This window comes from Haliotis asinina, chromosome 11 (assembly GCF_037392515.1).
Source record: "Haliotis asinina isolate JCU_RB_2024 chromosome 11, JCU_Hal_asi_v2, whole genome shotgun sequence".
In the NCBI taxonomy this organism is placed as follows: Eukaryota; Metazoa; Mollusca; class Gastropoda; order Lepetellida; family Haliotidae; genus Haliotis; species Haliotis asinina.
This window is the reverse complement of record NC_090290.1, coordinates 4,523,631-4,551,080: the sequence shown is the minus strand read 5'-3', so window position 1 is coordinate 4,551,080 and position 27,450 is coordinate 4,523,631. Positions and strand designations below refer to the sequence as shown.

The 27,450-nt window shown below is 40.5% G+C and overlaps 1 protein-coding gene across 1 annotated transcript; it reads right to left on the bottom strand.

Moving 5' to 3' along the window:
- Positions 1-2,123: 2,123 nt before the first annotated feature.
- Positions 2,124-18,380, bottom strand: LOC137256293 (uncharacterized). The gene is made up of 6 exons (XM_067794039.1): positions 18,168-18,380; positions 12,484-12,685; positions 12,180-12,207; positions 11,635-11,835; positions 9,424-9,542; positions 2,124-2,352 (listed from the first exon to the last, which is right to left on the bottom strand). The coding sequence occupies exons 2-6, from the start codon at positions 12,670-12,672 to the stop codon at positions 2,233-2,235; spliced, it is 657 nt and encodes a 218-aa protein (XP_067650140.1). The 5' UTR covers positions 12,673-12,685; positions 18,168-18,380; the 3' UTR covers positions 2,124-2,232.
- Between the last annotated feature and the right edge of the window lie 9,070 nt (positions 18,381-27,450).

The following is a 27,450-nucleotide window of genomic DNA, read 5'->3' as shown; positions in this document are numbered from 1 at the left end:
CAGTAGAAACTGGAAACATTAAGTTTTTCATTTGCGTATCCTCTTTGTTCTCAATTCAAATATGCTCACAGGTGTGTCAGGCCTCATTTATGAGGGTTCCATTCTCAAATATATTTTAATTTTGACTGTTTTACTTATAGTCTTATGATTCCCTCCCACAATAGACCGATCTGGCGTGATATACTTGAAATATGTGATACCTCACAAACTCGTGGATCTAGGAGTGTACTAGCTAGCGTTGTGATCTACATTCAGTTGCTGGCGATCTATAGCACGTTTTTTTCGATACGTTCAGCCTATTATCTGTATCTTCAAATGCTATCAACTGGTTGTAACTTATGACTGTGATGACGTAATTATTCTACAGTCCATCGATGATAGCTTTGTATTCCTTATGATTCAAATTGACGATATGGTTACACTATTGCCGATGTGACGCTACTTTTAACCCACTCACTCTAAGAGTGTAATAGCAAATGATGACTTTATAATTTCAATGCACCATTTTATAGTTGCAAATCAATACACGTCGAAAACCCTTGCTCACTTACGTATGTCCCTATGTAAATCAAACTTTCTATTAAACAGAAGAAAAATAGACTCGAAACTGAGTATAAAAAGTCTACGCACTGAAAAAGGTACAGGGTTACATCATAACGCGAAATTGTATCACGTTTGTCTGTGGTTTCCCTCCAAAACAGCATATCTATGTCAACAATCGCTTCATCCAGTTTCGTTCGAACCATTAGTAATGTGTGTGCAATCACTCGTTTCAGCTTGTGATGGAAACACAGTGTAGTTTCATAACAAAACGCCATATTATATGTTTGTCATTTGAAAGGTGTCCACATGGACACACGTACTGATATTGACATTCAAGTTTTTCAAAAGGGACGTTGAGTACATCTTTTCCTAAACGAAGTATATATGACAGTCTGTAGTGAAACATGATTCTGGTGAATATCATACCAAATATACAACTATTGTACTATGACTTTGTGCAGAACTTTGTTCGATGGTCCGATGTGAAAATAAAGTAAACCGTTCACTAATATGTGTTTAATTAGTTTTTTCCATTGTCGAGAGCACTGTTATCACATTTTCATATTAAACCGATGTAATACATACCTTACAACCATCTGGGTGCGGTTTAGCACTGCACACCGACACATTACAGCTATATGTTGGTGGTCTGTAAATAATCCTCTATCGTCCTCCAGGAAAATAACACCTACAGACACAGTGTTACCACTGAGGGAGCAAACAAGTGCATGTCTGTGGGACATGTTTCAACTTTATTGCAATAAACACTGTTTCCACATACTTAACATTTCTCGACCTCTAAAATGTTTCTGCATTTTGGACATGGTGGTATGCTTGTGTATGTGTGAGCGAAATCCATGAGATTTACACGAAGATACACGTACATCAGGTTCTCATTAGTTCATTAGCAATTGAAGTGACGATATGGGTGTGAGACCTTGGAAGCCCGTCAAAAAAGAGAGCTTTGAACTGCCACCCATCGATCACCTTACATACAGATCCCATGTTTCTAAGTCTGAAACGTTCTGACCTTAACTTCAGACGACAGGCAATTATTATATCATTTTAACGCCACACCTATTTAGATAGCGCTCCAGAGTTGCCTTCCTTGACTGGCTGTTTATTTTGTTGACTTCCGGCTATCCTGAAAGTTGAATGGCGATTGAGGCACGATTTGCTCGAATGTTCCCGACACTGTGTCAGTATACAATAAGGCTGGTTGTTGTGTTGAAATCACACGGAGTTATATTGGAGTTTTGTGCTTCTGCCTGCCGACATCGTCTGTCTGTCAAATCATCTGACCTAGAAGACAGACGCTTCGAGCTTCACCATTGACTTTGTAAACTACCTTCAGTTAGTATATCTGATCTCACTGTAAGTGTCAAGATTCTGGAAACTTGATATTTAATATCTGTGAAACATTACTTTCGACTTGTTACCCAATTTCATTGTAGTAGAAGTCTGTATTGTAATTCATGGTAACTTGCCCATTGTTATTGTTGAATATGTTAGTCTTGTCATTGTTATGGTTTGCTGGTTCAAAGGGGATTTCTTATTAATTAACCGTAACAAGTGGCAAATAAAATGACTGCATTTATTCAATGAAAGAACATGTATTTGGTTGCTGTCAAATAGAGACAGTATTCATTTGATTTGTTTGATTGTACATTTGCCTTCATTTTGGCACACTTATGTGTAATGATCAAGGTTTTGGATTCGCGTTACTTCATTCTGGAATCTCCTAGGTCCACGTAAATATTCTTCCATTTCGTCCATGACATGTTGGCTAACTGGCCCGAAGTACATCAGCTGAAAATATGCAGAAGTATTCGTGACTAATGCATGGAAAACATAAATTTGACAATAGCAACCATCTATATATACCGACACATCTCTCCAAGCGTAACTTACAAAATGATGACACAATACGAACTCACAACTTACCAAATACTCAAAGATCGTCTTTCCACTTTTGCTCTATAAAATATGATATATTTTACGTGCCTGCTCCATTTTGTTGTCTCAGAAAATTCATCAAAGGCCAAACTGAGCAGGAAGAAATTGTCAGAACTATCTCTTAAGGTTCTTTGTTAAAAGTATTACAACTGAATGTTGATTACATGTCTGCCCGAGGAAGTAACAATATCTGATTATATGGTCAAACTAATAACATATTACGTTTTAAACATCGGTTGCAAAACACCCCACAAAACACTGGGTTATCTCTATTGAAACAGTCGTGGTATCACTGACACTGGAGCAATAAATTTCACATGGTACATCCCTCCTCTTAAATATTAACACCGAAGGCTCTTTAAGACTGTCCAACAAACTTTTATCTCAGTAATTAATAGACAGATCCAACTGTTAGACTAATATTACTTTTAATACAACGCTTGTGACGTTCTGACACGTCCGAATAACGTCAGAGTCTAACTAATAGGTGGAAACTCTTCCGAGAAAGAACCAATTGGCCCCGAAATTTTGGACCCTCACTCTTCCTCATCTTCAGTTGCAGACCTTACCGAAAATCCTGTGTACATTTTGTTTACTTCTATTTATGAGGAAATTTGTGATTTACCTTTAGAGAAACGGAGGCCAATTAAACAACTAAACGTGTCTTTTCCCAAAACAGAAATTGATTTACTAAATGAAATTATCTCTCTAAAACTTTCTGTGGACTGTTCATTACATGAAATAAATTCCTGCGTCTATGCTGCCGCGCGAACGTTGGAGGAACTTCACACAGTTTCCAAAGAAAAATCTTCTACTACTAAGAACGACAAACCAAGAAAAAACCGGTTTCAAGTGAAATTAACAGAAACTAGAAAATATATTTCCTGGATAGAGCTGTGCCTCAAATTACGATCATTAGGGAATCCCATGTCTAAACGACAAAAGGCAATTTGGAGAAAATTAAAATTACAGTACAAGACAACAAAAGAAAAGGTACTTCTCCAAATTGTCGATTCCCTTAAGGCAAAAATAAAAGTTTGGACAGAAAGAAAGAAAAAAATGGGAAAAGAGAAACAAATTCATCAAGCAAAATAAAATGTTTAGGAATAATGAAAAGCAATTCTATAGGCAACTTAAAACAAGTGGTGATGGTGGGCATGATGAGCGGCCTCCCATGGATGCCAATGAAAGGTTTTGGAAACAGTTGTGGTCTGTACCCGGCAACTGTAACCTGGAAGCACCATGGGTAAGTGATTATGACCATGCAATGCATGAGAAAGTAACTAGGTCGTTTGTCTGTTACCTCTCACCAGATTGCCTGAAAACTGTCATTAAAAAGTCCAAATCTAATACAGCTCCAGGGCCTGATGGCATTCGAAACCGGTACTGGAAACTGTTCCCTTGTGTCCAAACACCATTACTTCACTGTTTCAATTCTCTTGTGGACACAGGTGGTGTTCCTCCGTGGTTCTGCAAAGGTCGCACAATACTCCTTCCCAAAAAAGGAGACGTGACGGATCCAAAAAACTTCCGCCCTATCACATGTCTAAATACCCAATATAAATTATTCACAGGGTGTTTGACAAACCTCGTGTCATCTTACTGCTCTTCCAATGAGATAATGTACAGGGAGCAGAAGGGGGCGGGAAAGGGATGTTGGGGGTGCAAGGATCAACTTCTTGTACAGAAAATGATTTTGGAAGAGGCTAAAACCTATCACCGCAACCTCTCCATGTGCTGGATAGACTACAAAAAGGCATACGACTCTGTCCCTCACGAATGGATTCTGAAGTCTCTTCAGTGTATTGACCTCCCTGAGCGATTACTTGATTTACTCAAGTCTTTAATGAGTTGCTGGTCGACTCAACTTGAGATGTACTCACAAGGGCAGGTGCAGACGTCGGAATCTATTCCAATTAGAAGGGGGATTTTCCAGGGGGACTCCTTTAGTCCTTTGCTTTTTTGTCTGTCTCTGAATCCTTTGAGTTTTCTGCTCAATAGGGAGGAGGGTTATCATCCCGGACCTCCTCAGCACAGATATCCAACACCTCTTACTCATCTCCTCTACATGGATGACATCGAGCTCCTTGCCAAGGGAGAGACCAATTTGAAAGAACAGGTTCTCCTTGTCGAGTCAGTCTCTAGTGATATAGGCATGGCGTTTGGACTCGACAAATGTAATACTCTTCATTTGAAACGTGGCAAGGTAACTAATGATGGATCGGTCAAGTTACAAGGGGGAGGAGTTATTGAACATCTTGTGGAAGATCAGGCCTACACCTATCTTGGAATGCAAGTTCGAGACAAGCTCCAGAATGCCCAGATTCAAGATAAACTTCGGGCCGAGTATAAATCTCGTTTAAAGAAAATCTGGAGTTCAGAGCTAAATGCTCGAAACAAAGTCAAAGCCACCAATACTTTTGCTGTGCCAGTCCTCTCCTATTCCTTTGGAGTAGTTGATTGGACAAAACAAGACACCCAGAGTCTTGACCGCCTGACCAGAAGGATCATGTCTGATAACAGAGCACACCACCCTCGTTCCTCTCTTAATCGTTTATATATGCCAATCAATTCAGGAGGTCGGGGTTTGATTAATGTGGAAGCTCTTCATGACAGAATTTTATTGTGTACTTTTGCACATATTTATTTGTCAGATGATCCTCTGGTGATGCACGTTAAGATTTATGATGAAAGCAAGGAATTCCACAGCTACTTTAAACGTGCCAAGGTTGTTGGACACAATTTGAAATTTGAAGTTGATTTTGTTGATGGCGATGTACTGCTGGACGGTAAAGTGATGGGAGTAAACCAGGTGAAGTCTTTCACCAAGTCTGCCTAGAGTCGGTCCTTTGTGGAGAAGCTGTCTGAGAAGCCATTACATCGTGTGTATATGCAGTGTGTGGAACAGAACAGCAATCCAACCGACTCCTTCGCCTGGATGAAGTCGGCTGGTCTTAAATGTGAAACTGAGGGTTTCCTTTTTGGTGCTCAGGACCAGTCACTTCCCACTCGCAATCGCCAGAATGTTATTCTTAAAGAAAATATCAATATGAAATGTCGTCTTTGCAATCAATTTACAGAAACTGTCCAACACCTTGTTAGTGGATGCCCTTCCTTGGCACAAACAGCATATCTTAAAAGACATGATGGCATGGCTCGCTGCTTTTATTATCGTCTCCGCCATGCCTGTGGCTTTGACTCCGAGGTCTGAGCATGTCCAGGGCGTCCTGGAAAATGACAGCTACAAACTTCTCTGGAATAGGCCAATATACAGCCTGAGACGAATTCCAGCCAACAAACCTGATCTTGTCCTTTTTGATAAAGCCAATGAAATTATTTATATCATAGAATTTTCTGTCCCTTTTGACAGCAATGTGATTGGCAACATTCAGGAAAAGCATGATAAATATGCGGACCTCGCCTTTGAAATGTCTCGCTTACATCCCAAGTACACTGTCTTCAGGCTCCCCATTGTTCTCTGTGCCCTTGGTTTGGTACCTCCTGATCTCTTGGCGCAGATGAGGAGAGTGCCCGGGTTCTCCACCGGGAGCACAGCCCTTCTGACAATCTGGGTAATGCAGAAGGCTGCAGTGTTGGGGAGCCTCCATATTCTCCGAAAAGTTCTTGGTGGGTTCGACTAGTCAGTGTTTCCTGGGAGAAGTCCCATTCGCTGTCTGGGCTGCGTGTAGAGGGGGCGAGGGCCCTGAGCTGATGATGAGCCTCACCGGCCTGACTGTGCCAGGATCACCCGAACCCTCTCTGCTGCATATCGATCTGAATCTGTAAAACATAATAATCTTAAACTGTATTTCCACTTGAGGTAATAGTACTTAGATTGCTTTCTTTTCCTGGTTTGCAGTTTTCGACCAACGTGTCACTGTTTTCATATTTCAGCAGAGTTTTGGATTTGGATTTCTTCATCAACCTTTTCATTGTCTTGACTGCATTCCCATTTGATTGTGGGCATCTTGGTGAAGACATATCATGATGTAGTAAGTATTACTGGGCAAAGGTGGCAACAAGTATAAGAACTGAATGGCGGGCCATTGTCTGTGATACAAAATATTAAAAAAAACAAAACAATGACAAAACATCTGGAATTACATGTGTGACATATAGTTACATTGTTAGTCTCGTCTATCAAATTAAAAGAGATCACATGCCATCTTCTCCATTGTCTGTGCTGAGAGTGGTTTGCTACCTTGCTGTTGCTGCTCAGTCTTGCAAATCTCACACATACTGATGAATTCGGTCAGATCCTTAACCATGCATGGCCAGTAGACCAGTTTTCCTGTCTTGTGAATGCACCCGTTAACTTCAGTGTGACTTGAATGCGTCCTTTTGATATTCAAATGTTGGATACTTGGTACAGTGACAACACGTTGACCTTTGAAGATGATGCCATCTTGAACTGCGAGTTCATCTCTGAAATTGAAATAGTCTTGGGCACACCTCGGAAGACCATTTCTTGTTTCATGCCATCCATTTTGGATCAGTCTGTTCATACCATGGTCAGCACGGGTAGCATCTGAAAGTTTCTCAAATGACTTGTCCGAGACTGAGACATACTGCTTCATGTCAATGGCTTCATTGTCTTTTCAGTCGGGGATCTGATAGAGACGACATGGCCAGTATCATCGTTGGAGGATCCTGTCTGTGGTCGGCTTGCACGACTGAGGGTGTCTGCTGCATACACCTCTGTACCTTCCTTGTAAATGTCTGTGGCATCAAACTTTTGAAGTTTCATCAACATCACCCGGCACTGTGTAAGCTCCTGTCCACTGCTTCTAATGGTATGTGGTCAGTGATGACATGTACTTTCCTCCCGTATGTGTAAAGTTCAAAGCATTCAACTCTGAACACAATAGCGAGCAGCTGCTTTTGGATCTGAGCATAGCAAATTTTGGACGGTTGTTCACCATTCCAAGAATACTTTGTACTCCTGTTTGTTTGATGGGGCTGGCATTTTTGCCAGCTGCCTCCACTTTGGATGGATCAATCTTGAGACCATTCTCTGTTAAAACCTGTTAAAAACTTCCTAGTTATTGAACGTCAGGTAACGCCAGCTTGAATTTGGACTTGCTAAACTTGATTTTCTTCTCCCGACATCTGTTCAAGAAAGCTGTAATTTTTCTATCATGGTCGTGATCAGCCTCCTCCTCCGTCTGTCCAATACCATTGATCATAAGATCATCATGTATGGCTTTCAGTCAACCTAGATTCGTCAGAGCTTCATCCATCCTTCTCTGAAATTCCTGGGCGTGGGTGATATTTTAAGGGCTTCGTCAATGTTCTACATCTGCCCCAAGAAGTCTTGAAGGTTGTCAGTAGACTGCTTTCCTTGCCCAGGGACATATGTCAAAATGTTTTTTGTTTTTTTTGTGCATCAGTCAAAGTGAAGAAACGAGCATTAGATAGTTCTGTCAGAATGCCATCAATAGTAGGTATTTGATAATGACACTTTTTCAAAGCTTTGTTCAATGGTTTTGGATCAATACACATTCATATTTTTCCACTTGGTTTGGCAACCACCACCATCACAGAGATTGATCCTATTGCTTCTGTGACCCGAGTCATAATGTCTTTTTGTTGAGTCGTTCCAGCTCATCTTTCAGCTTTCCGTTCATAGCTCCTGGAACGTCCCAACTGGGCGTCTTGACAAGCTCAACATCACCGTCTACCTCTAAGTGAAAATCACCTTCCAGGTTGCCCTCACCTTCACATATAATCTTTGAAATTTGCTGAGATGTCCTCCTGTTTGTCCACTGATGTTAATATCTGACAAATGTTGACACGTTATCTCCATTGGACCAGTCCTTGTATCATTGATACAGGGAGGAATCATTTACCCACGTGAAGGGAACTAAGCTCTGAACTTATATATATTAATTAGTTTGCTGTCGGACGTTATTTCCGGCTGCAAATTACGTCAGTGCCGGATAAATTTTAAGTCAGTCTGACATGTGTCAGATTCGTGTGGTGCGACTATCGGACGCCTGGTGGCAGTTTGATAAGGTTTGGATGATTAACAGTCATCATCTGACGCTCATCTTATTGCAATCTGTTGTCTGCTCGACGCGCCTGATAGCCACCCATCACCAATTCGATTCTCATCAGGGGGTAACATTATATTTAACACTGTCTGATTGCTGTCCATTGTGACACTCGAGGTTAACCCCTCATTAACTCCACTGCCATCGTTCGGCAAGCAGTAACATCAGACTACAAATAGAGGATCAGCTGACATTTAGTCCGCAGATTTTCATCGGACACTACAGCAACAAGATCCTGGAGATGAATCCAAGAATGAACAGAAATGTTCGAGGAGAGACGGCAAAATCGACCTGCAAGGTACCCTGTGGTGTAGGACAACTTGAGACCAGGCTGGAGAACTGTGCTGGGTGGTAACACCCTTCGTTACTCTTGGTGCGTGGCTCTGGAGTAGTTCATCAAACGATTCTGGCGCTCTTCAGAAATGGAAGAATGCTATTCATTCATTCCATCTATAAGCTTGCAGCCGTGATCGAACCCAATAGCGATGTAGCCTTCTATGCATCTTCTCAGGATCCCAAAGTCATTGCAGGTCATCTTTCATCCGATTAATCCGATCAAAGTTGGATCTCTATAGGACCGAAAAAAGGGGACCCAGAAAAGGGTGTTGGGTGAATTTCGATTGGAACTCATCGGAACGCTGAAATTTTGCAAAACTGGGATCAGATGAGGTTCCGATGGTCAGTGTAATATGGTGTGGGTTAAATCTCACGAATGATCCTTAAATCATGAACAATGTCTGACAAACATCAGTTTATGAATTGCTATGAGGCTCGTCGTGATTAAGCATATTCTGTCCTATCGACGGCACCCATCACAAATACATGCAAAGGCAAACCAACTTTTATGATGTATTGCAATGAAACTGCTCACCTCAACTGGAAATACGGCGAGAGTTTTGAAACATGTTTGTTTCTGGCCTGATTTTCGAAGGGCTACATCTTTCTCGAACGTCCACTTCAGCATTTCATTGTACTCAAGAGTTGACAAATCTGAGAAAAGGAAGAATAATGTAAGCTATTGTCACGTCCACTACAGTTTGCAATAGCTCAAAAACTGGTAAGCTGGGAAAGCTTTGACAAAACAAATTGCAGGCAATACTACAGATACAGCATATGCTTCAGTGGTCACAGAAGTGCAGTGTCTTTAAAAAATTGAAATAATAAGTACAGTGCATTTGTTATGTTACCACTCATATCATTACTGTCCCTTTGCCGGTATAAATATAAGCAGAGATAGCTGTGTGCATATGAACGGCTCCATGTTTTGATGCACAAGTAGAAGTCTCCTATCAAAATGTTCAGCACGTGTTTGTAAAATGGTAAAGGGCAATACTAATGATATCGCTACAAGTGCATTTCAGCGTGTCATCCAATTAATTGTAACTCCAGCCATGATGCAGTCATGCACATTGAAAGCCCATCTAACATTACACGATTTCAAGGAGGAATACATACCGCACCATATTGCTCGTTATCTGAAACTTTATACTTATCAGATTGTTAACATTTTTGTATTTGTTTCATGACGCACGGCATGTGTTTGGTCTATTAAACTGAGTGAGTGAGCTGTCTAAATTACACATATATGTCCCAGATAAAGGATCTGTGAATGATGATACACAGGTAAATAGTGGAACCACGAGAGACTGAAATCTGCGATTGTGTGACATATGGGCTTGATGTGCAAAATGCAGGTTAGTTGTCATCGCTTAAATGGTAATATGGCAAATCATTTTGCTGTGTTCAGTTTATAATTCATTTATTAAGAGGAAAGCATTGAGTGAGTGAGTGAGTGAGTGAACAGGCTAACACATAACATGACATAATGATCTATTTATTCATTGACACACTGATATCACATCAATCAAAAAATACCAATATCCCTTACTTATTTTGGCCGGTATATTACAGATTGGTAGCTCAAAATGTACTGTGAACATATTGGAACTTACATACCCTCTCATAAAGAGAATGTTTTAACAATATTTTAAACTCTATTAGGACACAGCCACGAACAGTCTCGGTTGCTAATCTAATAATGCAGCACTAATTAAAGAGTGAGCGAGTTAATACGTCACATCGGCAATATTTCAGCCATAGCGTGACAAGAACATTTAATGCTGAAATCGAATATATGTATTTCATAAACACCTGTCGTCAAAGGACTGTAAAACAACTAGAATATCACAATTACAATTAAAACTAATGTGGAAAGTTAAAACTAATATCACTTTTTGGACGAGACAATAAAAAATACGGGCTATATATCACAACCGACTGAAGGAAGATCACCATATCAGGCACTAATTAAAGAACATTACTTTGATCGATTTACAAGAGGCATTAGTCAAGACTTTTCAATAAATTTTATCTATTGAAGAAAGCAATGATTAAATGAAAACTGACTCTGAAATGTTTATATCTCTCAAACACTTTGTCTAAATCTTGGTCTTCAGTGATAACTCCATGGAATATTCACCCATTGTGTAGCAGACATTCGAGGATGGATGTGGTGAATGTAATCGCCCATATGCATTGTTCACTCACTAGTTCCATGGTATAATCCCACGGTTATTCTACACTAAACGTATAATATTCTCCAATACTTTCAACAAAAAGCATGTCATTTACATGATGTTGAGGTGATGCTTATTACACATAGAGAACACTAAACGACCTTCCGTGTAATACCATTATTATGAAACGAGCCATAATGAATATGGTATTTCACGGAAGGTCGTTTAGTATTCTGTTTATTACTCGTTAACATAAATTGACAGAAACGAAATTGCCTACAGTCTGAGGACTCTCTGCAATTCGGCGACTCAAGCAAGGTGTATTAAAACTGCAACAGCCACATTAGCATTGTGACGTCACAACTTTGAACCATTTTGACGTCATACGTCAAGTGGTATTACACTAGTGTAATATTGCCGTAAAATATTAGACTGCAGTATCTTCCACGGGCGAGTAATAATATTTGATATTCTTAATACCTGTCTTTTTACCAGTGTAATTTACAAAAAGGTGATATCATTCTTATGCTTTGGGGAAGATACTCTGGGCTTCAGGTACAATTTACCTCCTACAAGAAGTGTCTTCCTGTCCATAAGTAGATCCTCATCCTCAAATGATGACGACCACATATCGTCGGGTATGGAGACACCGAGCCCCTTGGCGAAGTCACCGCATTGGTAGAGGGACACTGCGCTGAACTCGTATCCCTTCCTTGATAAGAAACCCGTCAGCTGGGACCAACTTCCTGGTTTCTCAACGTCGAGAACTGTAATGTGTGCATTTGGAATTATTCAACAATCTTTCATTCTTCATCTTTTATTGAGCATCGCTTGTCCTACTTAGTGAAAACATCTACTTTGTTACACTGCCATATTGATAGATTCTACAAACCGGTTACAGTCCCCTAAAAATACAGAAACTGGAAAATTATGTCATTCTGTTCCTATGACTTTCAGCATGTGGGCCCGTGGTGTCTTAAATACATGTGTCCCTGCCCCCCAAAGTGATCATCAGAATCAAGGTGCAGGCAAGTACCCAAACACGAATGGTGTTGTCACTTGCATATAAAATGTACAGTTACCTTAGAGTATTGACAAATATTGGACTTACCAAGAAGAATTCTTGGATTTCCGAGCTCCTGTGAAACAAACAGCGATTAATATGAATATGATGATTTCGTGGGTCCCTTAGCTTATCTCCTTGATATTAATATCGTTTTCCTTTCCTTTTCTATGTAAGGGTAGACATTCCAGTGTATGCCTGATTAGATTCAATATACACAACCATTTACACGGCTGGCTAATCAGAAGTGATAGGGATTGCCTCGTCCTTGGTATTTATCAGAAGAACCATGTATCATAAGCATGATGCGTAATATTATAGCATAATATTTGCTTCAAAGCATTATACAGACCTTAAATGAAAACAGAACCTTGATGTCAGTAAGATCGTTCACAGTGTCTTTGATTTGACGTATCTCAGCCGTCTCGTCCCTCCCCTTCTCGGGAGGCATATAGATGTTCACTCTATACAAGTGGGCGTCTCTGTCATCACCCAGTACCGACAGTGGGAGGTACAACAGGCAAACAAAGAGAAGCATCATTGCAAGTCGTTATCTGTAGCACAAAAAGGAATCTGTGATCAATCAAGGCCTCTTGAAACGTGACTTATTACATTGAGAACTCGATGAAAACTGTCAGACAGATCGAGAAATGCAGTGTAGACAGCCATCATTTCCCGAAGCATCTATTGATATGCCATGGCAGCGCTGCTAGTCTATCTAGTAATAGTAATCCAGTGTATTGTGCTGTCTAGTAATAGTAATCTAGTGTAGGGTACTGTCTTGTAATAGTAATCTAGTGTAGGGTACTGTCTTGTGATGGTAATCTAGTGTAGGGTACTGTCTATTGATAGTTATCTAGAGTACTCAACACTTGCTAAGGTGTTAGGAACAAACGATACAAATACAATGCAGGTATGGAATCCGAGAAGGGACATTGTCGCGTTGTCGCCCTCTCAAAAACAAGCAAGAATTAAGCAAAGCGCGAAAATGCGACAATGCATTGTCCCGATGTTGCGTGTCGCGGTTCGAATAACATTTTCTCTGTTCCTCTAAAGTGCGACATGCGACATAGCGACAATTTTCAACGTCAAAATATGTCGCGTTGTCGCATTGTCGCCCTATCTAAGATATGTAAGAATTCACTCAAACGGGACATGCGACAACGCGACAACGCGACATTTCATCATCGCGCTTTATTAAAATATTGACCATAATTTGCATTTAACAAATTGACGAAAACGCGACACGCGACAATGCGACAAAATATACTTAGCATTGTCGCCCTTTTCTGTTACCGGTGCGCATGTGTAGAAAGTCAATTAATCTAAGCATGCGCAGAAAATGTTAAACTCTATTTCAGACTTCACTGGTCTTTCGTTACCTCCAATGTTTTTTAAAATGAAGTAGTGCCCGAAATGGCAGCTGGGCTGCTTTTCTTGAGCTTGTTTTACATATTGTAAATGTAGTTAGCCATTCAAGTGTGCTCTAGCAGCAAAACGAATTATTAGCGCAACTATTCATTGTAATCACGGTACACTATGCCCTTGTCATTCAAGGCGGGACAATTTCACGTGCAGAGTTATTCTCTTAGTCACACCAGACAACTATAACCATAAGTTCGAATCCCAGCACCAGACACATGAATCACTTTGGACATTTCGATGACAGGTTGTGATCACAGGTCGTGAAAAACTAAAATATTGTTAAAATTCATCAACATCATGTGTCCTCGAATGGGTCACTATGTTCCATAATGTGGCTCCCGACAGTTTCATGGTACAGTCCTGTCCGACGCTGATGAATTTGTCTGAGATCTGCCTCTGTTCGCCCAGCAGTGGATGGATACCCAGTAGAATGAGACATCACTTAACCATCCGGCACCTCAAAGACAGTTTAGGTCGGCTTTGAACGTGATAATGGGAAACCGCCTTACAAATGGACTGTTATCATTGTGATATACTATCCCAAGAAATAAACGCATAGACGAGAAATCTGTTGCGAAAAATTTCAAACATGAACGCCTTACAAATGGACTGTTAGCCGTAGGATATTAGAAACAATGCCATCACTTGGTAGAGTTGCTTACACGTGTAGAGGCAGAAACCAGTTTTCCCTCCCTCACTCCACTCCATTCCGCTCCACTCCTCTCACTCTTCCGCCGCTCAACTCCACTCACCCAAGGTTTATTAGTAAATAGCAAGGTATAATGTAATTGTGATGTATTGTGATGCCCGTTTTCATTTCTGTGTGAATCCTATTCTATTAATCCTGCACATAGCCTGATTCACAATATACCTCATACATTTCTCATACGGATACTATATCCAGCGATACACGTGTACTTGCATCGTTTCAAACGGTTGCTATATCATAATAATTTGCAGCAAAATGGGCAGCCTGAATACTACCATTCCATAAAGCAACGACTTTGAGCCACTCTGGACTTCACGGATAGATGTACGTTCATTTACTATTGTTCTGATTTCGATCCCTGGGTATCTGAACTCTTTGAAAATATCGAAAAATAATCATGCTTGTGATAGTTTGTTTTTTTACATTCCGCTGTTACGAAAAAATGTTTGATGAAATGTCGCATCGTCGCATTGTCGCGTGTCGCGCTTTGTTAAAATATTGACTGCAGCCTGTATTATAAGATATTAACTAAAACGCGACGCACGACAATCCGACAATGCGACAATGCGACAACGCGACCTTTTGATGAAATGTCGTGTTGTCGCATTGTCGCGTGTCACGTGTCACGTGTCGCGTTTTATTAGTTACGGCGGAATCCAAAAACTATCACAAATATGATTATTTTTATATGCATTTTAAGAGCTGAGATACCCGTGAATCGAACTATGATAAATGAACGTCCATGTTGCCGTGTAGTGTGTGGGTTAAGAGTGCGTGGTTAATGGAATGACGTGCTCAGACTGTCCATTTTGCTGAAGAATATTATGATTGAGTAGGTGCATGTTTGAAACGATACAAGTACATGAGTATCGCTGGATATAGTATCCATATCAGAAAGTATGAGATATATTGTGAATCGTCTCATGTGCAGGGTTAATAAGACAGGATTGCAACAGAACTAAAAACAGACATCCCAACTCATTATTGTAATGAAATACCTTGCTAATTTGCGAAGCTTCCTAAATCTTGAGAGAGTGGAGAGGCGGCGGAGTGAGGAGTGGAGTGGAGCGAAATAGAGAGGAGTGGGCTAGGGAGGAGAGGAGAAGAACGGAGCGCTAGGGGAGAGAAGCGGGACGAGGGGAGAGGAGAGGTGTGGTGTGGAATGGAGTTGAACTTTGCAGAGTAGGAAGAGGTGAGGGAGGGAGAGTTGCTTTCTGGCACTTCAAGGGTACGCAACACTACCAAGCCATTTAATCGTTTCTAATAAACCATCCCTGCAAAAGAGACGCATAGGCTATTTGTATTTTTACAACTGTAGTAATTACCTGTCTTGTTCACACAATCGTCAAAATATGTAACAATTTACTGACTGGCAATAAAAATCAAGATTACTTTCCGAAATTGGCATTCGTTTTGAAGGCTTTTCAAAGTCAAATCACTACGTCTTGACTCGACACGGAATATCGTCATTGAAAGAGTGCATGCAGGAGATTACCAGTCTTCTGTGGCCAGGCGTCTGAATGTTAGTCTGAGCAAGATATAATGACTTGCAGCTCGTTGCAGCCGAACAGCTATAAGAAATCACCGGCCCCGTGCTGGCAGACCTCGAGTTACCACTGCAGCTCAAGATCGGTACATCCTGGTGCTACAGTTGCGTGATCGTACTCCCACGGGTGAGAGCACAACAGCCAGGGCACTTGGGCTTTAGAGGATGTCAGATCATAGTGTACGGAACAGGTTAAAAGAAATTCGTTTGAGAGCCAGAAAGCCCGACGTCAGGGTCGTGCTACGTCGTCATCATCGCGCTCCACGTCTTCGCTATGCACTAAAGTCTGTTTATGGACGAGTTATACATGTTTGACATTTTTTCGCAACAGATTTCTCGTATATGCGTTTATTTCTTGGGATAGTATATCACAATGATAACAGTCCATTTGTAAGGCGGTTTCCCATTATCACGTTCAAAGCCGACCTAAACTGTCTTTGAGGTGTCGGGTGGTTAAGTGATATCTCACTCTACCTGGTATCCATCCACTGCTGGCTGAACAGAGGCAGATCTCAGACAAATTCATCAGCGTCGGACAGGACTGTACCATGAAACTGTCGGGAGCCACATTATGGAACAAAGTGACCCATTCGAGGACATCACCTGATGTTTCTGCCGATGTGGCTTGAATTTTAACAATATTTTAGTTTTTCACAACCTGTCAACACAACCTGTCATCGAAATGTCCAAAGTGGTTAATGTGTCTGGTGCTGGGATTCGAACTTATGATAATAGTTATCTGGTGTGACTAAGAGACTATCTCTGCACAGCAAATTGCCCCGCCTTGAATGACAAGGGCATAGTGTACCGTAATTACAATGAATAGTTGCGCTAATAATTCGTTTTGCTGTTAAACACACACTTCATTGGCTAAATACATTAATTTTATATATAAAATAATTTTCAAACCAAAAATGAAGGTTTGCATTAAGTTCAAGAAAAGCAGCCCAACTGCCATTTCGAGCACTACTTCATTTTAAAAACCATTGGAAGTAGCAAAAATACCATAGAAGACTCTCTAGGCATGCGCACCGGTAATCGAAAAGTGCGACAACGCGACAATGCGGCATTTCAATGTGTCGCATTGTCGCGTGTCGTTTTTTAGTAAATGATTTGGTTTTTTTCTTTACACATCTTAGACAGGGCGACAATGCGACATCGCTACATATGTGACGTTGAAAATTGTCGGTATGTCGCGTGTCGCACTTTGACGGAACAGAGAAAGTGTTCTTCAAACCGCCACACGCAACATCGCGACGATGCGACAAATGGGCGAAATGGCGCGTTGTCGCATTCTCGCGCTTTGGTTAATTTTTGCCTCATTTTGCTTGTTTTTGAGAGGGCGACAATGCGTCAACGCAACAATGTCCCTTCTCGGATTCCATATGCAGGAGAGATGCAGGATGCGCATTTCTATCTTCGTGTAGACTTTGCGACTTTTCCTTAATGTGAACAACAATAAGGCATTGGTATACTATGTTCTTTAAACGCCATTTTCACTTTACGTTTGTACCATTCACTGTTATGTATAATATCAACGGTTCTCGTGACAATATGGCTGAAATACTGCCGGTGTGACGTTAAATATCAACTCACTCACTCACTTTACGATTGAAAGATTTGGGAGGGACATATATCGGTGTCAGCCAATGTTTATATGACAGTGAATATTTTAGAGGGCATCACAACTTGCACTTCCTCGTGATCATGGTTGTTTGTATTCGCTTTTGAAAGATGATTTATGTATGACGTGTACAAAACCGGCTAGAAACAAAGACTAACAATTAGGTGATGAAAGATGGTTGTCAGAATTAATGGTTTACAGTGATTTATCGGTCACCTTGAAAAACATCAAAATCAAGAATGACACCCTATGCATGTGACACCCTACTGTATTGTGCACGGGCTCCCCATGCATTATGTTTAGTCCTAGGGGTGGTGGTGAAGGAAAATGGTTGTGCGTTTATAAGACGTTTTCCTTTGAAAAGTTTCTTAGAGCTTCCTATGCAAACTAAAAGGTTCCCCTACATTTTTGATGAGTATCCACAGTAACTTTTGAAAATACATTTTCAGTCAGGTGCAGCGATAGACTGGTGGCCAAACTGGGTGTTCGTCACACTACTCTCGAGTTCCAACACACACACACACACACACACACACACACACACACACACACACACACACACACACACACACACACACACACACACACACACACACACACACACACACACACACACACACACACACACACACACACACACACACACACACACACACACACACACACACACTCTGTCTGGCGTCCACTACCGTGATGATGTAGTAACAGAACTGACAGAAGTTATTTACTTACCTTTACGTCTGTCGTAATGAAATCAGCAGGAACACATAACGTCAGAAAGTCACAGGCTTATATACACGTAGCTGGTATGCAAATGACAAGATATCCATCACTACACATAATAATACACACTGTGACTATCTTCAGAATCGTTATGTATGAGATCACCATACTAGGTAACATGGTGTTTTGTGCTGGTTCCTGGGGCGTTCTCGTGACGGCAACTGAGTCTAGTGCTGGTTTCTGGGGCGTTCTCGTGACGGTAACTGTGTCTAGTGCTGGTTTCTTGAGCAGGAAATCAAGACAGTTACATAATTCACTATGAACTGTTAGGAACACATCAGTCAGTAGTATACTAGTGCGTTTGGTGACCGACGATAATGAATACATTATGGGGTGAGTGAGTGAGTTTAGTTTTATGCCGCACTCAGCAATATTCCAGCTATATGGCGGCGGTCTGTAAATAATCGAGGCTGGACCAGACAATCCAGTGATCAACAGCATGAGCATCGATCTGCGCAATTGGGAACCGATGACATGTGGCAACCAAGTTAGCGAGCCTGACCACCTGATCCCATTAGTCGCCCCCTGCGACATGCATAGTCGCCATGTAAGACAAGTATGGGTTGCTGAAGGCCTGTTCTACCCCGGGACCTTCACGGGTGGAATACATTATGGGCAGCATTACGTTGTTTCTTCGGTGAAGTACCACAAAACTATGCACATTAACCGAGTCTAAAATAGCTAAAATCCACATTCGTGTTGCAATGAATAAAGTGATATATAATCTGCTGAGGAATTCGTCGGATGGGAATAATCTGCTTTTTGGTTTTCACGACTGTTTCTGCCTGAGCCAGGGTGAAAGACAAGTATTTTATTAATATGGCCTTGTTTGACTTCTGAGATACAGCATGTACAGATAGCATACACGTGGCTGGTATCAGTCACTAACCAGGCTGTTCCAGTAGATCCAGTTCGGATTCCTTAAGCATGAGCTGAGGAGTTGTCAGTTTGGTATATTTGATGAATGCATAGAAACAACGTGTATCTAAATGCTGTTCATTCTTCGCTTCAGCTATTAGCAAGATGTTACGCAGCCTATCTATATATCAATGGATACATTTCCCATAAGCAAGATAAGCTATAAAACTTGAAACTTTACTGCAAAAGTAATGCTGACGTTGACAGTGTTGGAACCACATACTGGAAACTGGAACATCCCATTATGCATTCAATCTTTTTCGTAACTTACGGATGCACGATTACAGCTAACTGAAGGCAGTCTGTAAATAACCAAGTCAGGTCCCTGGCAATCATGTGACTGGCATCATGAACATCGAAATGTATGAACAAAAGACTGTGAATTATTATTTAAAGTATAGATGAAGAATACATGTGTTAAGAGTTCTCAAGAGTAAGAGTAATTTGTTTTATCACACCAGGGAGAAATTACCACAATAGCGGCGAGTATAGATTTTTTTTCAATATTAAATGTGGGAATACAGACTCAGCTGCAGGGTGAATGGGTGAGGGAAAGTATAGCTAAACTGGAGGAATAGTCGTACATGAAGTGTTCACGACAATGAGAAGATTGAGGGATACACACCACGTTTGATTAATTCTTTACTCGCCAGTGGGAATACACGTAATGAATGGGCTGTGGGGAAGTCTATTAATGTTTAAGGCGTTCGCTCGTCACACAGAGGACGTGAGTTTGATTAATCCATTGACACAATAATTTAACCACAAATTATTAAAATACATGTATGTACAAGGCATATGAATAAAATCATGGATTAAATCCATGTTCTTTAAAACAAACAATAGTTGAAATTAAACGGAAGTGGAAAGATCCTTAAAAGGTTTACTTTGAAGTATTTATCCCAGGTGATGAAAAATCAATACAGTCAAGCACGGCTTGGTCATGAGTCTCTCATCACAAGGGATGCAAAATGGAGGATCCTCGCCGTTTATTAAAGATTTTATTTACACTAGGGGTACAAATAGATTCATCATTTATTGATCCCGTCATTAACTCTACTCATTTCGACATTTAATTACCTTAAATCGACCGTTTAGACAACAGTGCACAATCTCTCCCGCGAACGATATTTCAACCAGAGGGCCGCTCCTCCAAAACGTAATATGAGGTGTACCTGCTGTATGGCTGCTGTAGTATTTATCTACATTTCCGAGGGTAAATTATCTAGGTTTGTCTAAACCTGCAATCGCGACAACTGTTTTGAAAAATAAAAGCTTTATGTTTGCACAATCTACTGCCGTTTAATTTTGCCCCCTGCTTTGCTTATTTTCCGAGATACAACATGTTTTCAAACTCGATTCTTTCAAAATCGCTTGTTTTAATGGATATAAATCATTCTGTAACAAGCGATATCAAGCAAACTCTTTTTGGTCATGATTCAAAAACATATGTAACTACAAGTAGGAAGTAAATTGATCCTCTAACTTGATGAAAACAAACCATAACCGATCATCCGCCAGTCTGAGAATAAATGCTATTCAGGATTGTTTACACCGAATTACAAACTGTAAACAACTTTCTACTGGTAGTACAATATTTATTCAATTGATAGACAATAGGATTTTGCATGACACTACTTATATAACATAATAACTTTCACTCTTGAAAGCGAGGTGGGTGGCAATATAACACTACTTACAATATTATTTTTCACTTCGAGCAAAACCTCGATCGTTTCTGAAGAAGAAATCCGTATGTTACAAGTTGTGTCATGCAAAATCCTTTTGGTTATCAATTATTTACCAGTAAGTAGCTTTGATTTTTTAACTCAATGGAAACAAATCTAAAGAGCATCCTCTATCTTGGAACCGAGGTGTCCAACCACCCGATTTAATATGTACAGGCTTCCATAACGTCCTTCGCACTCACATTTTTAGCACGAACTGGGGGTCCCATGGATAACTGTGCATGGTGACACAATAACCCGGCACCTGGGAGCTAGTTACACATTTTATATGCAACTAACTGTAAATCTTTCCTCATATGACGCCACTGTAGGGCTCTGGCGACAGGGCTACGCAACCTGTCTATGGTTTTGTCGGCGGGTGAGACTGAAGGGGGCGAATTTTTGGCAACTCTTAATAGCTCGGTATTAATCAACCACGCGTTTTATTTTAAGAAATATAATGGTGTTCCGCTTAAGACTAACCACAGGTCGTTCATATGTAATGGTTAAATGAGTACAAAACTAGGAGTTTATTCATGTGTATACTTCGAATGGCCAATGAGACATCGTCGCATGAAGACGTCCTCAAACTTGGATTGACAACAGTCATGCCTATTTGGGATAACGGATATACGATCTAATCGTAGCGAATAGAGTATATTTTGGGTGTTTTTTAACAATATAGTTCACAACCATATATATGGCGTTTGCTTCTGCTGAAAAATTGGAGCAGTGATATGGTAATCGAGAAGATATTGTTCTGATCCCATCACACTGGCACAAGCGATACCATTGTATCCTAGTTACATAGCACGTTGGTCATGATATTGACCACCACAATATCTTGTCCGGACTCGATTAATTACGCCCTTTATCTGGAATATTGCTGAGTGCGGCGTTAAACAAGAAACAAAGATATCTCCATATCAAAAATGTTAAAGTGACTATTCGGCCAATTACCAACCAAGGAGTAGTTCGTAGATATTCACAGATCACATCGTCCAGAGTGATGCCATTTAGGTTGGTGAAGGCGCCTCTTTTTACTGACTGTGTTCCTGTGAATATTATGCTGAACACATGACTTACCTTTACTTGCTTTCGTCTTATGATTATAAAACATATCTGAACTTGTATGTTTTGAATCTACCTCGAAACCTTTTCAAGGTGTACCTGTTCACTTACGCTATTTAATCACCAATGTGGGTCTACCAGTATAAAAGCATTATCATATTATGGTTAGTGGTATGGATATGAATATGCAAATGAAGTAATCTGCAGAGAACTTCTTTCACGCAGTTACTTCTTTTTAACAATCCCATGATAGGTTTCTCCCACTGTGTGCCATGTAAGTAAGCCATTGGGCATTATTTGATACGAGGGGATGACAAAACGCAGTGAATCACCACGACAAGGATATAATGCAACTGTTTTCATGTTTTATTTTGCTAAATATCAACCTCTGTCAACCTCAAGCAAATTGGTTTGCTGTGTACCAGCCTCACGATCCCTATTTTGTTTGACTTTTATCTTGGTATCCCCCAACAACGCAAAATCTGGAATAGAAGCACCACAAACTCCAGGAAAGAAAATATGCAAGGAACACTGTGTGTTTGGGGTAGGTAGAAGTCAAACTTATGCATTAAAGTGCATGTAAAAAAATTGAAACTACAACGGCTTGTTAAGGTGACTACTCACTTCATTTTTACTGAAAGAGCTTGTTTCACAGATACTAACCATCCACTTCCAGGTGACTTCATCATAAGGACATAACTAATTGTAATGTTTTCATGATCCATGATGCCAAGGGGTTAAGCCAAACAGTGAATGGTCACACGAATGTCAGCTCCCAATATGTTGTAGTGTGCGAGTGAGTTAGTATTTATCGTCACATCGGCAATATTGCGGTCATATCGGGACGAGAACAAGTAGGAATTACAGTGTACTTAAGAAAATTACAAACTAAAACCCTGTTGACGAAGAACAGTACAACCACTAGCATATCACAGGCATCAGTTTAGGACTAGTAACTAATATAAAGCAATTTAACTATAAAGGACAATATTATATATAAATGGGGTATAGACTGCCAACAACTGAACGTAGATCACCACACTAGGGACCATGGGGACTTACATTACTTTTGCTACCTGCATGGGCCCCGATTTACACCATCCCCTCAGCTAAGCCACTGGCATTTATGCAGAGAATCAGCCATACATTAAAATAACAAAAATACTAACATTAAAAACCTGGGAACCTTAAATTTACATCAAAACGCTTGGGAACTTACATACTCTCTCAGGAGGACAATGATTTTACAGCACTTTGGGGGTACAACCATTAACAATTTGAGTTACAAATTTAACCTCCAATTACAAAATATTTATCTATTTATCTAAGTCAGTTAGCAGTTCAAAATGCCAGAATTAAATGAGAACTGGTATTGTTATAACGACCCTTCATAGATCTCGATTTGAAATACTTGTCCCTTGTGATGGAATACTCAACACAGTCAAGCAAAATATGTATGCTTGACCATGGGTCTTTCATCACAAGAGATACAAAACGGAGGATCCTCACCATTTAGTATAAATTCGTGCGTGTATCGTCGCATGATGATCTCTTCAAATCTGGACTGATAACCCAAATAGGTATAACCAGTATTGGAGTATCGCAAGTGTTTTATTTATACCTGCTTGGGAGAAATTCCTACATGGCTGGGTAACCAAAAAACAGAAGATGTCTTATTGGCCAGTAGCAAGATCATTTCACAATTCAAAAATTTCAATTAAAAGTGGATGTTTACATGATACGTTTCTAATAGCCTGAAGGCAAGAAGGAGAGTCTTAACAGATGATATATTGTTTATACTTAGGGTGCCTATTAATATACTTTAAGGCTGTTTAAATGGCGTTTGCTTCCGCTGTGAAAATAGAACTGTTGTCAGGCAATCGGGAAGATATTGTTCTGGATCCAATGACAGTGGCACAAGCTACAGTATTGTATCCACTACGTAATTGACTAAATTCGTGTTTATATTGTAGTTCATTAGTTTCTGATATTTTAAAATGTGGTCAATGTTAAGTCCATTTGGGGCCTGACCAACTGCCAAGAAGGAGAAGAAAGAAGACGGGATGGAGCTAGATTATCAAGCTCAGAAATAAATTGCCGGCTGCAGAAATAAATTGTTTAATTCTCAAACCAAGAGGCGGAACGGGAGAAGATTTCTTGTATAAATCCTCATAGAGAGGAGTGAAGACACAGTTGCTGGGTTTGTCTCATTGGAATATAGTTTTGTTATACATTGTAAAGCTAATTTTATACGGCGACGCTAAAGAAATGGTTTATCAACCTCGCCGTAGAGACTGTCAACAGGCAAGGTTCCAAAGGACCCAAGACAAAGTCTTAAACCTTGGTGGTGGACAGAATCAAGTATTTTTAAGTTGCTTGTGCAGACTCCACCATATACGATGGAGCCGTAATGAAGGTTAGATCATAGTTTTACCAATGATCTATATAAGTAAAGGAGGGTAGTTTGATCCCCTCCCCACTTAGAATTGGAAAAAAATATGCGGCAAAAAGGTAAAATGTTAATCAAAGATAAGACCCAAGCACTCGGCCATCTTAACAATATTGAAGTGCCATCTAGAAATAGTTCAGGGTCTTTGTGTGGTTTGTATTTACGGCAAAAATGTATGCAATTATTTTTGGAATTAGAAAACTTAAAGCCGTTTTCAAGACATCATTTATCTACTTTGATTAAACACAAAAGCATTCAAAACCATGCATATTTTTGCCACGACAGGATATTTTAAAATCATCCACAAAGAGTGATCCATCAACTGAATGGTTTAAAACCTTAAACTGTTGATCTTGATGCTAAACAATGTGACAGACATAATACTGCCTTGTGGAACACCCTGATCCGGATTGTAATGATCAGACAGGGTAGATCCACTCGGACTTGAAATTGCCTGTCATTTAAAAAAAGTAGGATATAAATTGCGGCAAGCGGCCCCGCCATCCAAAGTCATATCAGTGTCATAAAATCCAATGTTTCTTGGTTGTGTCGTATACTGTTTCTGAATCGAGAAATATCGAGACCGCACGGCATTCTTCACAAACGATTCTAAACACACTGAATGATCAATAGTACTTCTGTTTTTATGGAAACCAAATTGAATAATATCTGTTATTAAGTTATTAGTTTCCATGTACCAAACAAGTCGATTATTGATCCCTGGTCTTGGAAAAGGAGCTAGTTAATGAAATGAGTGAGTGAGTTTAGTTTTACGAGGCACTCAGCAATATTCCAGACATATGGCGGTGGTCTGTAAATAATCGAGTATGGACAAGACAATCCAGTGATCAACAACATGAACATCGGTCTGCGCAATTGGGAACCGATGACATGTGGCAACCAAGTCAGCGAGCCTGACCACCCGATCCCGTTAGTCGCCTCTTACGACAAGCACAGTCGCCTTTTATGACAAGCATGGGTTGCTGAAGATCTATTCTACCCCGGGACCTTCACGGGTCCCATACTTTAGAAATTGGTGCACGTGCATTGATTTTGGAGACATAGGTTCGCAAAGATTGGCGTTATTTACCCTAGTCCGATGGAGCGGGCTCCATACGGACCCCAAGACTATAAATATTGTGGTCAGTGGTAAACTATCTTAATGGGACGTTAGGTAATCTTCAATTTACCATTTTTCTTTCTTAAAATCAGATTAAGATTCAAAAACAATTTCCAATATAAAGTGTTAGATGTGTTATTGCACATACCCTACTGGGGACTGATGGGGTCCGTGCAGACCCCGCTGACAAATCTTTGACCAGCATTCAGAATTGCTCAAGGCAATCGGATTCATTGAACCCTTTCAAGTTTTCTCTCACTTGTGGGCCTAGAACACGTTCTAAATGGACTATCAACACGTATTTGAACTTATGCAACGGGACCTTGGTGGAGATCAAACTGATGAAAGTGATGATCTATCTGATGAAGATTATCATCTGTTGCATCTGAAAGCAACATTTCTCGATTCTGGTGTTACCCCCAACATCAATCATAGTACAGAGATGAGCACCAAATATGGATTATTACAAGTACGGTCAACCATGTCTAGGGAGCGGTTTCAACACCTGACGACGTATCTCAGATTTGATGACAAAGCCGAACGATCCCAGAGACAAGAACGTGATAAACTGGCTCCAATTCGTAACGTGTTTTATACATTGAATGCCCGACTTCAACGTTTTTATTCTCCAGGCGCGTATCTCACAGCAGATGAACAATTGGTGCCCTTTAGGGGAAGATACGGCTTCAAGCAATATATTCCATCAAAGCCAGACAAATATGGACTCAAAATATTTTTGAATGTTGATGCCAAAACGTTCTACCCACAGAAGCCGTACCCCTATATTGGAAAGGAGGCTGGTAGAATGCATGTTGGCATTGGAGAAAAGGTCGTCACAGATCTGGCACGACCTTATGCCCGTTCTGGAAGAAATGAACAACTATTTAACTTTTCTGAATATGGCTCAGAACTTTCAGAAGGCTCAACTTACTCTTGTTGGAACGGTGCATTCAAACAGAGCATTTGTTCCAGCTGCATTTCTACCAATACGTGCATGTTCAGGAAACTGCAACTACGGTGTCGTATCTACCAAAGAAGTCAAAAGCTCTCCTTTAGCTCTCAACCATGCATTGCTCTCCTGATGTCATTGTCGACAAGAATCACAAGCCTGAAATGATTCTGTTCTACAATGAAACAAAAAGTGGTGTGGATTCCCTAGACCAGATTGCACACCGATATAGTGTCAAGAGAAAAACCAACATATGGCCTGTTGTGTATTTCATGAATATGGTCGACATAGCTGCCATTGTTGCCTATGTCATCTGGCTGGGAAAGAATCCACTCTGGCTGAACAAACAGAGAACAAGGCGCGACATTTCCTTTTGGAACTGGGCGAGGCACTAACAGGACCAAACATTCAAACACCCGCGATCAACTTCGAAGTGACTTTGCAAATGCTGGGTACACAGCTGAAGTACATACAACAAGCAGCGAAGCAGGTCCACCTACAAAGAAAAGACGCTGCCATTCTTGTTCCAGAAGCAGTGGTAGGAAGGTGAAAACCAAGTACCAAGTGCATGAAACCAACATGTCCACAACGTGGACGGTTTGTGTGTCATGACTGCACTCAATAATAACTCAGTGCTGGAAGTAACAATTGTTCGTTTCAGACATGGGCTCGAGTCAATATTGAATGTTGACACTCCTGAACAATGTTGTATTTCGTTACACTTTTGTTTGTCCTCATACGTCATACGTGATAATCATTCATGTGTTTCTGTTCCAATTTAGTTTGTATAATCAACGTTAGTAGCTGGGTGTTCACACATTCTTTGTGAAATTGAGTTTAATGTAGTACGAAAGTATTCTGCAGCACAATATCCTCAGTATGGGGCAGTGGAAGATCTGGTTCTTTCTGGTTTGGCTGGTCTTGTTGCCCGACAGTTAGCACAGGTTTGGGGTTACCCTCAATTTCAGTGATGCTATCTCTGCCAATGTGACATGGCG